A 17,272-nucleotide genomic window follows, 5' to 3' on the forward strand; every position below is an offset into this window, starting at 1 on the left:
GCATAAATTAAACTTGTGTAACTATAAAATAGTGAAGGTATTATACAAGAGTTATAATTATTTCTCAAGGTTATACTATACAAAAATTGGTTTATTTTAGCTCACTGACAAACATGTAAGTAGACTAAAAGACTGGAAGCTGGAAATAAGATATTTTTAAAGGTACACAAAATATTTTGTGAAGCAAAATGTAACTAGAATATATATTCAAATGAGTGACTGAAAGTACTATTATTTAGGGAATGACAGCTGAACAATGACTTTAAAATGCTGTTCTGGAAGAAATTTACCCAGCTCCCTCAAAACACGGATATTCATACGAGACAATGATTCCCCCAAGCCCCTTTAAAAACTCACAAGGCAGTTAAGACCGGTTACCAGGTATATGTATTGAATAAGCTTTAGAAAACAAACAATAAAATAAGTTCATTTGGGAGATTTCTTCAAATAGAAAAAATAGTTTATTTCCTCACATACAAACCGGCCAGGCAAAACTACTGTTACCCAATCTAACACTACAAGGTGTGATCACACAATGTGGTAAATGTTTAAAAAAAATTTATTACAGTAAAAGACACCGTTTTAAAGATTGCCGTTTTAACCGTTTTAAAAATGTATTACAGTAAAAGACACCAATTAAAGATTGCCGTTAATCCCCCTCAAAATACCCCCCACCTTGCTTCAAACTGATCTATCCCACCATTCTTGCCACTGTCTGAAGCAGTTCTGGACGTCTTCTTTTGTGTTTTGCGCTGTCGTGGCTGCCTAGATGTCTAGAGTCATTTTGGCTTTGGGGAAGAGCCAGAAGTCACACGGTGCCAGATCCAGTAAATAAGGTGGATGAGGACACATCGTAATGTTTTTATTTGACAGAAATTGCCTATACCAGAAGCGATGTGTGACACGGAATGTATCACGATGGAGGAGGATTTATGGCACACTTTAAAACACACCTTCGCTCAGCCGTAACTCATACCCGACTGACCACCAAACAAGTTGAAATTTGTCACACACTGTTACTAAGGTTCCATACACCACTTCCCGTATTGAAGATCCCTGCCTTTCCATTGGATGTTACTCGACAGCAGCATTCACCGTGTTTTGTGATCACGAAAGCTCCATGTTACACATCATTTCTGGTATATGGCAATTTCTATCGAATAAAAACATTATGGTATGTCCTCATCCACCTTATTCATTGGATCTGGCACCGTGTGACTTCTGGCTCTTCCTCAAAGTCAAAATGACCATGAAAGGTAAATGTTTGACTCGATTCAGGACATCCAGGCAGCTACGACAGCACAACTAAAGACAATCATGAAAGAGGATTTCCAGGACTGCTTCAGAAAGTGGAAAGAACAATGCGATAAATGTGTTTGAAGCGAGGGGGAGTATTTTGAGGGGGATTAATGGCAATGTGTCATTTACTGTAATAATTTTTTTAATTTAAACATTCGCTGTATTTTTTTTATCACACCTCGTAGTAATGAAAATGGTGACTGTGGAGTAAGAATGTGCAGCTCTTCAAAGGCTAGAGAAGAATTAGAGAAAACAGGGTTGGTATACGCTGGATTAGAAAAAAAAAAAGTTCTGGTTCTGATTTATACCCTGGATGGTTTCTGATTCCATGATAACTGACTAAAAGAAGGCATTGTGGGAAGTTCTATTACACAGCAGGATGTAAAAATGGGTAGACTATCAAGTTAATGGGAAACTAGTTTATTAAAGATTTGAGAAAAAACACTGTATCATGCACCAACTACCAAATGAGTGAAACATTTCATATGTGGGACGTAAATTATTGAGACAATGAGTTTGTTTTTACAATGGCTATAAAGAAAATCATCTTGTAATAAACAGAATTACCTTTTAAATATTCAAATGGTCTGTTTATTATACCTTCCGATATAATACTTTAATGGTAATGTCAATTTTTTATAAACTCAGCTCTCTCTTTATATTTTGTAAACCATGGGCTTACTTTATACTGCTTTTATTAGGCATTAAGATGATATAAATTATAGTATTTTCCTGCCTTTTTCATGGGTACATTTTAAAACAATAGGGAGGCTCTTATAAAAGCTGACAGAAATATGGCAAAAATCCTTTACAAAGCAGATTACTGTTATTACTGAAATAATGTTTTATGGATAATGATTATATATAGAAACTAGCTTATTTTCTGTTAAAGAGTTGCTTACCTCATCCTCTGATCCAGACTTATTTGATTTATTACCTTCTTCCTGTCCTTCTATGATTTCAATTTCTTCTTCACTCTTTTCCTGAGGTTCACCTTCTTCTAGAACACAGATTTTATTAAAGGCTAAGACTTGATGAATTAGAATTTTTTTACTGAAAAGTATTAAATACAATAGGAGGATGTTTTTAAATTTCAATATTTAAAAGCAATTTCTTCCATTAGAAAAATTTTAAAAATTACAAAAATACTCATTATTTTACTACATTTTATAAATAAATCAACATATTCGAGGAAAAGGACAGGTTTAAAGAATTCTTAAGCATTCAGTCTGTATGTAATATGCGAACCAAAGAACATATATGTGTGTGTTTTTTTTGAGATTATGGTTTTTAAGTCAACTGTTTCATTAGCTACTAAGTTAAAAACAGTTCTCAAGACATAATTTACGTTGTAAAGCACTCAATCTGGAACTTGGCTTGGGATAACTGGCAAATATCAATAGTTTCATTTCTACCTTGTGTATAAGGTATAAGGATGTGTATAAGGAGGTCTCAATGGTTCTTTAGTTCTGACATCTTTAGGAGTTTAGTGTAGGGTAGGAAGGGTTCATGTGATTCAGCAATCCTTTAAGGAGATTAAATTATTTGATATGATAAACTATCTGATAAGCAACAGCCATTGGAAGAGTGCGTATTGATTTTCTTGCCGCAGTCACCTGCCTTACACCTATTACTCGTGCAGTGGCCATGGTCTATACCACCCATCTCATCTGCATTCTCGGAGGCAAGAAAAGTCCTTGTGAAAAGCTGCAGCATATGGGGTTCACAGATGCTAGGTCTTAAGCAACTGAACAATATTTAAATCTTTTTCTTCCTAGAAGACAAAAACTGAATCGGATGATGGCTGCTCAGGCATGGACGACTACTCTGCCAAAGTCACACATTCTTGGGGAATCAGATGGTATAAACTGGATAATAAGTGCAACAGCTAGTGCTTACCAGACAATCCTCTTTTTTTTATGAGCTTTGCCCAGGGTCCCCATTATAAATCACTATCACTGTCTTACCTTTTTCAAGAATTTCACCATCACTTTGCTGTTTTTCCTCTATCAAGTCCAGTGGTTTCTCCAGGGCTGCTTTCTCTTCTTTCACTTCTTGTTCTAATGCTCCCTTTGTTTGTGGTTTACATATGTCTGTTTCTTTATAATCTGCATTCTCATATTTTTTCTGTGGTAGTTTAACATAAGCTATTTTACTAAAAGCAAAGCACGGTTTTTAAAAAAGATTTTTATTTTCGAATAACTGACATCATACACAATCAGTAAAAAAAAATTATGCAAAATTTAGTTTACTACTTTTAAGAACTACTTGGTCAATTCATAGAACTCTTAAACATTTACAGATTTTTTTTTTAAGTTGAAGGAAATTCATTTTCTTTACCTTTACTTTTCTTGGCCAACAAAATGAAATAATTAATGCTATTGGAAGCCCTGCTGTCACAAGATAAATGAACCAAAGCCATGGGCGCTCTTCAGCAGTTGTTATTAATTGTTTAAATATACCAAGCTATAGAAAAAACAAGCATAAAAATATAATTCAGATTTTAAAAACCTTCATTAGGAAATACAGCCTACCAAAAAAACAAAAACAACAACAAAAAAACCCAACCTTATTTTACCTAGACATTTTATATTACAGTGATGAACTTGTTAAGTAAAAAAATGTTTTCCTATCTTATACTTTATAAAGTCTAAAGTTTTTAATTATTAGCATGTTTCACTGTTGGAGACTTTGTAGTGGGAGATTTATTACTACATAGGTGGAAACTGCTACCCTACCAACAAAATGATAATTTTCTTTTTTGGTAATTTCAGGATAGAATTACTCTTTATCGTTGTATTATCTGGCTTATTTATCAGTATACCCTCTGATAACTCATTCTGTACTTTTAAAAGACCTATTAATAAAATCAACCTGAAAATTTAGGCCTTGAATTGACACGGTGACACAGACCTGTAGACAAAGACTACAAATATAAATATTAAGTAGTCTCATTTCTATAAACAGCAAATAGGCATTAAGTTCCATTAAGACTATCCTAATTTAATTAATGAAATAAGACTTACATATACATATATATAGTTCATTATATAGTTTATAATGAAGTTTATCATAATATAGTAAAGCTAAATATTCTGTCTACATACATTTATTTAAGTACATTTCTTTAGCATTTAGTAATTATTGCATATTTATTTACCTTTTAGAGAACAATGCATACCTATAACCAGGACCAAGTCCTATTACTACTGTATGGCCAGTACCTACCTCATTAGCATTTGCTATCATTATTTTCACTCCCCAACCGTCTGTAGCCCAGCGATCCGCTACTTCCTTTTCCGAACAGATAATAAAATTATCAAAGTAGATATCAGAGGTCATAGACCAAATCTCTAAACCAAGAGCACGGAAAGAAGTCAAAAGAAATGGATGATCATCTTCAAAATAATATGGATTAGGAATTTTTCGAGGACTCCAAATTCCCTGGAAGAAAAACAATTTGAAGACATGTTCAAATAAAATAATTTCATTATAAATGTTACTGAAGAAGTACTTCTGTTGAAAGAAATTAGCTATACTAAATGGAGAAAAAAGACAACTTTAACCGATATCAGTTCATTGGTAACTCACTGGAAATAAAATCTTGTTTCTTCTTATTCTGTACACAATGTTCTTACGAATAATACTAACTTTAAACTTTGCAAAAAAAAGGCAAAATGAAACACCAACCCACAGAGAGTCCTAGTAATTAGATTTCATAAGTGATACTATTTTAGACAAGTTTGTTACATGCAGCCCAGTTACTTCAGGCAAGATGTTATTAAAATTGCCCAAATTAGAGAGACCACGGTCACTGTGGACATCACGGAGGTACTCCTTTTCACACGCGCCCACGACGCGCACCATTCATCAATCACGGTTGAACCTCAGAACAATCATTCAACATAAAGATCTGAAATGATTCAACTCAATCAAATTGAATAAATTCAACAGTATGCTCACGCACTTACTCGGCCATCATCTATACCTATTCTGTGGCAGGCACTAAGCCAGCTGCTACGGATACAGTGACAGACATGGTTCCTGTATTACGGAGTTTAAAGTCTAATAAAGAGACAGACATTCAAGAAAAAAGTTACCAAAATAAACATTTTGTGATAAATGCTATGAAGAAAAACTACAGTGAGCAATTAGAATGTGTAACTGTATATGTATAATAAATCAGAAAATGTCAATGAATAATTAGAAAGATAAAACTGTGGGGTTAAATGGATAACAGGGACTTCTGCAAAAAGCTAGGTATACTCAAAGGATACCTTATTATACTAGGAAAAAAAATCCAAATTTTAATAACACCAGAAAGTAAGCAGCACATTAATTAAACACAAGCATTCATTACTAAAATGTGCAACGTGAGTCCTCTTGATCAGGGCTTGTTTTTATATATAATTCTAAAATAGAATTTTATTCCTAAGTGATCATCAATTGATTATTAGGGAAAGATACAGTATGAAGTGACAGATCTCCAGTTCTTAAATTTATTTCCCCAGAAAATTAAAGAACGCTTTACTTTTTAAACATAAATTAGTTGGAGTCTATCTTCTTTGACTTCTTAAGATAGCTGAGGCACACTGTTACATGTCAATTTTCTAAAGTTAACATTATCAGTAACTGGATATGTAACAGAAATAGCATAACATTTTTGACTCTACAATGGGATTGGAACAATGCTTATTACCTGGTAATTAGGATTATCTATCATTGGCGGTCTCCACACTCCCTTGTATTTTGGGTTATTGATCATGGGAGGCTTCCACTCACCACACCCTATCCGACATGCTGGATTAGAAATACGAGGTGCTTCCCATTCTCCATCCATGTCTTCATTCCTTAGGATATCAGAACAAAGCAAACACAATAACCTCAAGTCTCTCCTGTCAGTCATATACACTAGTAACAAAAAAGCAAGTAAGAAACATGAAATTGACACCTGAAGATGGAGAATGCTTACCAGTCATCAGGTTTCTCAGCATTAGGATCTGGAATAAATTTTGGTTCAGCATCAAGCCAGCCATCAGGTTTAACAGCACTTAAATCTTCTATTTGGGCAGGTTCACTTTCATCCCTGTAAACACAGTATTTTGTTAATTATTAATTATTCAAAAAGTTTACAAATGCACGTTACAAAATTCAGAAGGTATCAAAGGTATTTCCTACCCTTGTCTTTGAGCCCACCACCTCCCCATCTTTCATCCACCTACATCTTTTACTAATTTGCCATTTTTTTGCATATAGTCCTGTTGTCCTCTGTGCATACATGCACATATATTCTTTTTTACACAAATGATACCATTCTATACATAGTATGTTAAATGTTGCTTTTGTTACTTAAAAACTCATTCATTCACCAACAAATACATATTGGATGTTAACTATGTATCAAGACTGTTCTAAGAACAGACTTTTATATACATATATATCTGCTTCATTCTTCTTAAAGTTGCATAGTTTTGTATTTTGTGGATAATAATTTATTTAGCCTATCTACTCTTGAGAAACATTTGGTGTTTCCAAGAAATTACTGTTACAAATAATGTTGCAATGAATATCCTGGAATACAGAATAAATTAATAAGAAATTGGCTTTCTGTCAGCTATATAAATTTAAAACATTTTTCTAGTTTCTCATGTATTCTTATTTCAGTTTATGGTGGGTTTTTTGTTTTTGTTTTTGCACATACAAATCATTTACTTTCATGCAGTTAACATTTGTTAATATTTTATTTTATGATTTTTCAACTTTCTGTCATATTTGGAAAGGTTGTCCCTACTCTTTTAAATTTTAACTATTTAATTTTAGTAATTTTTATTTTCATTTAGAAGATAACACTTAGTAAACTCTAAAGTACATAAACATAATCATAGTATGTACTGAATAGAATTACTAATATAATTTTTATCTTTATAGACAAGTAGAAATTTTAAACAAGAGGCTATGCTATGACTTTCAAAACAAAACTTAAGTAACAAAATAAACTGAAACAATCAACTCTCTCTATATAAAGACTTGTACTTGCCTGATATCAGTTGCTATCTTGAGTCTCTGAGGGCTCAGAGTAACCAGAATTTAAAATTTAAGTGAGCGTTTTGTTTAGCAATTTATATAACAAATTCTAACACACATAACCAATCAGAATGAGGTTTCTATATGCAGCTTCTTCTATTTAAGGGCAAACTTATTTCCCAGCCTTACTCTTGATGGGTAAACAAATATGAAGCAATGTTAGAAAATCCACATGGAGGGATGGAGTCCTACTTTTCTCTGATCATACAAATTCATAAAGAAATGCACTAATAAGTGATATTTTTATTTCAGAAACCATACTGTTCTTCCTACTTGTACAAGTTACTTCCTTATTATACTATATGCCTGAAAGCAAAGACATTTTCATTATTAATCAGTTTCTGTCTTTATCTATAAGAGAGTTAACAAGTTAACACTTTGGGTTCCAGGAGCAACACTGTATGTTCTGTATAGGCAGTAACCCCAATGTTTACAAACAAACAAGAACTTGAAGAAATAGGAATAGACACTTCCCAAAATGAAGCACAGAGAGAAAAGGTGGTTCAAAAAAATGAACAGATTTTCAGTGACTGTGGGACAATATAAAGCAGTCTAACATATAGTAAGTGGTGCTCCCAAAAAAGAGATGGGGAGGCAGATATAAATATTTAAAGAAATAATGGCCTAATGTTACCCAAATTTGATACAAACTATAAACCCACATTCCAAAAACCTCAAAGAACCCAATGCAAGGTAAACACACATATAAAAACTACCCTCGGGCACAACAAAATCAAACTGTTGGAAACTGGTCATAATAAAACAAATCTTAATACCAAACAAAAAAATAACATGTTAGGTAAAGAAGAACAAGGATGGGAATAGGAAATAACAACTGACTTCTCATCAGAAACAATGCAAGCCCCCAAATAACTACCAACCTTAATCCAATACAAAAATATCCTTCAAAAATGAAAGCAAATTAAGAAATCTGCAGACAAATAAAAGTTGAGAGAGTTCAATGAAAGCAGATATGCACTATAATATGTTAAGAGAAGTTTATTAGGCAGAAGGAAAACAATAACAGATAGAAATTTGTGTATACACTAAAGACGAATACCAGAAATGGTAAATATGTGAGTAAATAAATGGACTTTCCCCTCATAACTGTCTGCTTAAAAGACACTAACTGAAAAATAAATATGTGTGGCCTTCACAGTATATATAAAAGTAAATGTATGATAAAAGCACAAAAGATGGAAGGAGCAAAATGTTAACTTAGACATGAAGTGGTATAATATTATTTGAAACTAGGCTGAAATAAGTTAAAGATGCATACTGTAAACCCTCGAGCAGCCACTAAAATAAACCACAGTGGAAGCTAATAAGCCAACATAAAAGAAAAAAAATAGAAGACTAAATTAAAATAAAATAACTCAATCCAAAGAGGTCAGAAAAAATGTTTTCATAAAGGACCACAGAATGTATGGGACAAAGAGAAAACAATAGTAACATGGTGGGTTTACATCTAACCATATCAACAATTACAATCTCAAAAAGCGTTATTCTAAGTGAAAAAATCCAGAAACAAAAGCTAGATACTGTATGATTCCGTTTTATATGACATTCTAAAAAAGACAAAATCAGTTGAGTAGTGCCAGGGACTTAGGGTGATTACAAAAGGATATGAGGGACCTTTTGGGATGATGTAAATATTCTATACCATGATTGTGATGATGGTTACATCATATGATGTAACACTTATAAAACTGTACATGTAAAATAAATGAATTTAACTGTATGAAATTATACTTCAATACATCTGACAGAAAAAAATGAAATTAGAATCCAGCAAATATACAAGGACAATACTTGTTGACCAAGTAGATTGTAAGGTTAAGTCCAACATTAGAAAATCAATCAATACAATTCATCATACTAAGAAAAATAAAGGAGAAAACCTATATGGTCATCTCAATAGGTGCACAAAAAGCATTTTACAAAGTCCCACACCCAATCATGAAAATAAAAGACTCTTAGTAAACTAAGAATAGAACTTCTTAAACTCGTACTTAGTATTCACACCCTTCAGCTAGCTCCTCCCAGATCTCCAACTCTCAGGCACTGGATGACTTAATGTTTCTTGTCTTCAGCTGCTAAATTTTTAGGTAATTTGTTACACATCAATAAATAACTAATATAATGGGTTAAATACAAAAAGACATATAATCTACTTAGCGAAACCATAATTGTTATCCCATCAGCAGGAAAAAAAATGAGGTTCTTAGGAATGAAGATAACAAGATCTTTACGGGGAACTTACAAAACATACTGGAAGGACAAAGAATACCTCGGTAAATGGAGAGATGTACAGGTATCTCTCACCATATGAACTCAAGCTATGGGAACTCAGGAATTGAATACATTTCTTTTAGGAAAAGTATTCATAATCCTGTAGAATGAAAACGACACAAATACTCAGCTAGCAAAACATTCACAGTTAAGCAAACTGCTATGAGTGAATCCTACATAGTTTTAATAAGATGTGAAGATATTCCTATTTTAAGGGCAACTAGTCATTAACAGAAAAGACTGCAACAATATAAAATATACACACACATACACAATAAAGATCAAACTAAGAATTCAAATTAAAATGTTGGTGTTTTAGAATCAAGGAATTCTCCACCACCCCAACAGCACTGAAAGCATAAAGAACAAAAACACATTAAAAAGACAACAAAAGTAAAATATCAAATTAAAATGAAAATTAAGATAATTAAAAGGTAGAGCAGAGAAGTGCAAAATCAAGTTTAGAAAAGTATTTCACCCAAAATAATCAAAATGAGTAGTTTTGATATTCAAAGAATACGTTTCATTAGCTGTAAATTTCACTTACATTTGTTACAAAACAACATACGTTATGTGTCATTACTTAATGATGCCAAATAATGCTTTACTACTGAATTCTCTGCTTACCAGTCTTCTGGTTTGATGGCAGAAGGATCAGGGATCTTTGCTCTCTCATCCCAGTCATCAGGCTTCTCATCAGTGGGATCTTCAATTTCTTTGAGGGGATTGATTGGAGGAACCACGTCCTCTAATAGGCTTCCTTTGTTTACAACTATTTGATCAATTAGTACTTCAAATGTGTCATCTGGATTCATCACTAAAGACCAAGTTAAATACATTAGACTTATCATATTGATAAAACTTAAAAAAAATAATCCTCTAAATAACAAAACTACCCTAAATTTAATAGGTAAAATTTTCTCTCAACCATAAATAGAGGGGTTGCTAATGTAGTAAATCAAAAAATGCTGAAATCACTAGATTTAATACTTTCTAAAATCAAAGATAAAATTTTTGTTTTAATTAATAATTTAATAAAATGCTCCATTACATCTCAAATAAAAATTACACAATAGCTAGCTCACTTTAGGACTCACGCAACCAGTCAGCTTCACTCTTTTATAGTTGCAAAATACAACCCAATCTTTTTCAGTATTTTAAAATAATTTTTTGAAATGACCTCAAACTTAAAAAGCTGCAAGTACACTACAAAAACGCTTTATATTTTCCTGAATCATTGAGAGTAAGTTACTGACCTTATAGACATCATCTCTGAATGTTTTAACGTATATTTCCTATAAACTAGGACATTTTCCTGCGTAACCCCAATCTAGGCACCCAAATCAGGAAATTAACATCAATATATTACTATCACTTCCTAGAAATCCTTCAAGTTCATTGGCATTTCAAATTCAATGATTCATACATACGCTATGTGAAATATCTTAAGGACAACTAAAATTATTCAAGTTATACTTATTAGTATTTCTGAGGTAAATTCTACCTCTCTAAAAGTTCCCATGCCAAAAATTTCATAAAGGACTATCTTATCCTTTGTAATGACAAGACGGAAGCGCTCTCCTCCTTCTGTAAACATGGGAGGTGGTCACTGGGTAAAATCTGTATGTATCTTTGGAAAGAATGATAGATGCAAATAGCTGCCTGACATTTGTTTTCAATAAGCTACGGAAGTAGGAGCTGCCAACAAATGTCAGAATCATTCTGACACATCTCGTTAAGCGGACTACCACTTGGTAAAGAAACAGTTCCAAACTAATAACAATCCCAGAGGTTTCAGTCACAACAAGCCAAATTATATCAAAATCAAATACTGCAATTTATATACAAATAATACAAACTAACTCAATATTTTCTCCCTTCCCTTTTTTCTCTAGAATCTTTTTTACTATTAACAGCTGAGATTATAACACAATACTACAGCAACAAAGGAAAAAAGTCAAGCTTGACGCAGAACAAAGAGTAAGACTTTAAATGCAAAAAAGTAGTACTTTTTAATTCAAAAGTGTGTGTTTATCAAGAAAAATCTTGAAAAGTATGTTTTCTGAATAAATTTTGCAACTGAAATTGATTTTTTAAAAATTACAATTAAAGCAAAAAGTACATGACAAATAGGCATATGTGAAAAACATCTTTGTCCAAAATTTTGGGACAAAGAAATTTCCATTTAGAAACCGTATTAAGTATTTTAAATGAATCTACAAAAAAAGGCATTGGTACAATAAGATACTTACTTTGTAAGGTTGTTAGAACTAGAATAATGTTATAAAAATATAACAGTATCAAAGTGTTTTTAAAAAGAAAAAAAGTAAATAATCTTAGCACCACAAAGTTTTTATGTATAGGAGTAAGAAGCAAATTGTTAAGAGTCAATTCTAGTCCTATCAGTTACTATTGCTTTATAGAGCAACTTACTCAACTTACCACAAAACAGGGAGAAACTGCTCAGCACATTACGTATCAGATGATTAGTGAAAATTCGGTCTTTCTTTCTGTGCTTGCATAACTTGCCTAAATGGCCATCATGATGTGCCTCCAATTTCAATCTCATTTTCTTTCCCCATTTTAACATTATAAGCATCTTTTCTGCATTGCTAAATATTTCATAGGTATCATTTTTTATTGTATAGAAAACTCCTACTATCACATTTGGGCTGCTTCCAATTTACAGTATGTTTTCACACACAGGTCCTTTTCTTTGGAAAAATTTCTGAAAGTGGAATTGTGGTTTCAAAGAACGATTTAATACACTGGTAACTCCTCTATTTATGGCCTTTAATATATACTACCAAATTGCTTCTGACCAGGTTTGCACAGTGTGATTAAATTAATTTGTTCCGTTCTAATTATAATTTCTCATTATTTCTACAGTTTATGTTATCCAAAACGTCCAGTACTATTTTCCAATTTCACATAAGGTCTTTGATATCAATGCTGACATTACAAATAAAATTGGTCATTGTCTTCGCAGACAAAATGAATATTTCTGCAACTGCAGTCTTTGGAAAGAAAACTGAAATACCTTAGTCTTGGATGGAGCTGTCCTGCTAGGTTCTGACATGCTGTGATTTTATGTAATCCTGGAAAGAGCACCGCTCTACAACCATATGTGTTTGGGAAGAGAAACAATCCCTGACAAAGTTCCTCCACCTCAAATTCTATGCAAACCCGTTTACATAAAGTAAAGCTACATGTGTTAATGGCTGCTCAATGCTTTCCCTTTCCAAGTTTAAATACGGGCCACAACCACAAGGTAGGCCCTCACAACAAGAACAACTGCCCAGAAAGCCTCAGTATGTTAGCTTGGCTTCACTGACTTCCTCCTCTTTAACCTTCTTTCCAGTTTTCTGTTCTTACAGCACCACTAATGTCACACTGCCTAAAATGTCCTTCCCCCTCTCCTATCGTCCACATTCTATCCCCACTTCAAGACTAGCTCAAATATAAGCTCCTTCACTAGGTTTTCTAAGTCTCCAAACTGGAAATGATACTGCTTTTGAACTCTTAACTGTACCTCATCTTTACCTCTCAAATGGCACTTTACTTTCTGCCTGTGCTAGAATTTTGTCTGGTGTTATTTTCCTAAAAAGATAAGCTCCTTAATGATAGGAACCATGTTTGTTTCTCCCAAAGCACTTGCCAGTGGTCAGCAAATATTTTGGAATGAATGAATGAATGAATGAATGAATGAATGAAAAGGATATACCAAGGGTATAAAGGTGAGTCTTCCTGTCTGTAAAGAATGGTTTAAGGTCTACATCTGGAGGTTTGGCATGTTTCTCTTCAAAAACTCCAGTTTTGGGATGTTTATGTCTGACGATGAAATGAAGCTTATAATCTTCTCCACATTTATCTGGTCCAAACATAATGGTATAGGATGTTTTATCATGAAAGTTTTCCTTCAAAGAAAGATGAGTTTTGGGATTAGTCCAGAATTAGAGTATTTAATGAATTTCTCTCTTCTATCCAATGGGGTAGAATCTACAAACGTGTATTAAATGCTAATTCATCAAAGAATTATTTGACATAATTGACAATAAAGGATGTGGAAAAATGACAAGTTTTATTTCAAAATCTATTATTTTTAAAAAGCACACACTAATTCCTACTTGAAGATGTAGGAGGGAAGTGTAAACCATCCTAACAACATCATAATGAGCTTTATAATTATGTGAATCTGTATTATTAATATTTTATTAAGAAAATCAAGCATAGAGAAACGCATACTTATGACCTTAAGACTATAATGAGTATCCATTACTGTTATTCAGGAATGTACTAGACAATGACCCTCCTGAGCACAGAATAAAGAGAGATTCAGACACAAACACAGACACTGAGACTGTTTTTACTACTTTTTTACTCCCAGCAATTTCTCTTTATTTGGCATGGCTTACTGGTTAAGGGTACAGGATCTGGAGTCAGATACTGGGGTTCAAATCCTACCACTGCCGCTTATATTATCTGGATGTGTCCCTGAGCAAATTTCTTAACCTCTCTGTAGTTTTGTTGCATCACCTCTGAGTATAGAGATAATAATAGCACCTACCTTGTAAGGTTTCTCTGAGGATTAACAGAGTTAATCAGATAAAGCGCTTAGAAAAACACGTTATAAAAATACATTTTATTACTGTCCCCATATCTTCAGGTGATCATCACCTTATCATACCCGAAACAAGGGCTTCCCCATACGCTAATAGCCTCCCCTTTACCTGATTTTAAAAATGGTACGTGAATCCTTTAATCCACGTTTCACAGCCTATGCATAGCCATGTATTCTGACAAGTATCTCACTGATGTCTCATTTATCTTACTTCTGTCGTACTTGTACGCAGAAACCCTGACATAGCCTTCCTCCTGGAGGAGAATGCTCTAAGAAATGTCTCCAACCTTCAAATGGTCCTAACACAATCTGCTTCATTATGAAAACATTTTTAGTTATTTTTGTGGGCTGCCAACTCCTGAACTGGCCCACCTTTTTAAAATTTGGTTCTTTGGCCATTTCATTTTACTGCTTTGCACTGTTATCTTGTTTCTCTGAACAAATTTATGTTATGATTCTTATTTTGTAAAGAAAATAACTCTAAGCTGATCTTTCAATGACATTTATAAGCACGATGTTATTTTTTGTTTATAGACATGGCAAACTTTATTAAGTTGCTGAAGATTACCAAGCTGGATGCCGTCAAATAACACAGTTGTATATGAAATTTGAAGGCTCACTGTAAAAGTCACATGAACTCGTATTGGATAAAGATTTTCAAAGTTCTTTTCGATTTCAGTTGAAAAATAAAATTTTCAGTTTTATCAACTACTCCTTAAAATACTTATTAACTTTAATAAGGTTTTCTTAAACATTAAAATATCATACCAGATTCAAATCATCAGTGTCTGCTAGGAGTTTAATGTATGCACCTCCACAATCAATACCATCTTGAAAATTTACTTCATATCTAAATGAAGGGAAAAAGAATCATACTGCTGATAAATAAAAATTACTAATTGTTCTTTAAAATCTAATGTATTATTCTCATTCATTTAAACATAAATGTTTCACATTGCCAGAAATCCCATATTAAGCATATCTACGACCTATAGGAAATAAACAGAAATGCTTTTTCTATGCACATCCTTAAAATATTAAAAGTAGAATGATTATCATCAACTATAAAAAAGCCAACTAATTTTTGAAATAATATTTTTCCATCAGAACTGATGAAGTAAATATAAAATACTTTGACTAAAAATATAATAGGAAACTTAAAATTCAGACAAGGTATATAGACTCTACGTGTTTCTTTATATACTGAAAAACAAAGACCATGAGGCCCATAGCTACAGCAATAGGCTAATGATCTCAGAAATCCAGATCACTACTAATTTGTCTTTTAGTTCAACTATACCTAATCATGTTAAATAAAGTGTACATTTAACACTTTCAGCAAAGAGATTTTATAATCTCAATCAAGAATCTGGAGTATTTCAGACCTTAACAGCCAGGAGATATGGGAAATATAACAGCTAAAAGAGTAATCTGACATTAGAGTCTTTTCATGGATTTATAATACTGAGTAATTCTCAGGAGGGAAAAAAAAACAACTTTTTTAAGGAAATAGTCTTGTGTAGGCAATAAGATATAGATTTACCAGACAGTATTTAGAAGAGATTTTTGGTGACTTGATGAATTACACATGACAAAGATCAATGAGGAAATGACTATCAGTGAAGAAGAGTGGAAACCAAAAAACGTTACCATTTGGTTTAATGAATTAAAAGATGAAAACTAGAGAAGCAATAGGAACTAGTGATTATTTTAATGAAGAAGTATTGTTTAAAATGTTTCTGAAAAACTTTGTAAAGTAAACACTTTGTAAAGTGATAAGTAAAAAACAAAAAAGCATACAATACTTCAACAGTTTGAACCCAATTAGCATATATATTTTGTATGAAAAGAACAAGAAATATAGTAAAATTCTAAGTGATAATCTCTGCGTTGCCAAGTTATGTTGCTTCCTCCATTACTTCTTATTCTGCTTTATTTCTCAAGATCTCTACAATAGTGGTGACAAACATGTACTTTGGAGTCAGAAAGACCTGAGATTTATTCTTGATTCTGCCAATCTAGCAACACCAAGGGTAAAGGCAAGTTATTTAAGCTCTAAGTCTCTATTTGCTTATCTATTATATGGGGACACTGCCCCTACCTCCAAGGATTGTTCTGATGATTAAAGGATATCATGCACAGTGATGGGCAAATAAATGCTCAAAACCGTTTTGAAAGATTTTGTATTGTTTTCATTTTTTAAATAAAGAACAGTTTATTTTCCCTAAAGCCTTATTAATATTTTTATTTTAGGCAGTAGCTGACAAAGAAATGCATGTCTTTGAAGACTATAAAGTAAAATAAATGGTGTACAAAGTGAATTACAGGTACATATTCACAATTTTAGGTAAAATAAAATAAAAATAGCTTTATTATAGGTAATCTAAGGACAAATGGTTCTATGAAAAGTTAAGAACTAAAAAGAGCAATTTGTAAATTGTCTGTATAACTAAACATAGCTTTGTTTTCCTATTGTCTGAACTCAATCACTGTGTCTATTTCTTACACAGAAAACTTTCAGTTTTCAAATCATTAACTTGTGCCTAGCATAAATAATTCACAATGACTCAAAGATCAGTGAAATGTGTATCATATAGCTTGCCTGCTGTTAATCTTTAGTCACAGAAAAAAATGACAATGCATGCAGAGTATATGTTAACACTATTTTCTTTCGAGTATCATTTCCCAAACTGTTCCATGACATAGTAATTGCTTTTGGGCGAAAAAAAATTCTGTGGTCAAATATTTTTGGGAAACACAGTATTAAAGTTACAAACCAATTTTTATATGTAGAACTTCTCAAAGTCTTTAATGGGCAAATAAGTTTCCTTATCTCTTAGGTTAGGATATTCTTAATTTCTGAAACTTACATAACCACATAATGCATACTAACATATAGGATCAGGGAAAAGCAGCTTTAGAGAAAAGTTATGTCATAAATGCATAGTATTGATAGTAGTGAATATAATTCTTCAT

At 32.6% G+C, this 17,272-nt stretch overlaps 1 protein-coding gene across 5 annotated transcripts in view; it reads right to left on the bottom strand.

The window, feature by feature from the left end:
- CLGN (calmegin) overlaps nt 1-17,272 on the bottom strand; it is a 39,250-nt gene that overhangs the window by 2,576 nt on the left and 19,402 nt on the right. For 2 of the 5 annotated variants that reach the window (XM_081077802.1, XM_081077806.1), the window contains 9 exons: nt 15,065-15,146; nt 13,400-13,592; nt 10,303-10,492; nt 6,272-6,385; nt 5,999-6,149; nt 4,528-4,743; nt 3,640-3,765; nt 3,267-3,426; nt 2,202-2,299 (listed from right to left, as the gene is read on the bottom strand). In XM_081077802.1, the coding sequence (XP_080933928.1) occupies nt 2,202-2,299; nt 3,267-3,426; nt 3,640-3,765; nt 4,528-4,743; nt 5,999-6,149; nt 6,272-6,385; nt 10,303-10,492; nt 13,400-13,592; nt 15,065-15,146 (1,330 nt within the window). The remainder of the gene's footprint in view (nt 1-2,201; nt 2,300-3,266; nt 3,427-3,639; nt 3,766-4,527; nt 4,744-5,998; nt 6,150-6,271; nt 6,386-10,302; nt 10,493-13,399; nt 13,593-15,064; nt 15,147-17,272) is intronic. The other 3 variants (XM_081077803.1, XM_081077805.1, XM_081077804.1) reach the window with 3 other exon arrangements.

The sequence above is a fragment of the Rhinolophus hipposideros genome (assembly GCF_964194185.1).
Source record: "Rhinolophus hipposideros genome assembly, chromosome: 16".
NCBI classification, from domain to species: domain Eukaryota; kingdom Metazoa; phylum Chordata; class Mammalia; order Chiroptera; family Rhinolophidae; genus Rhinolophus; species Rhinolophus hipposideros.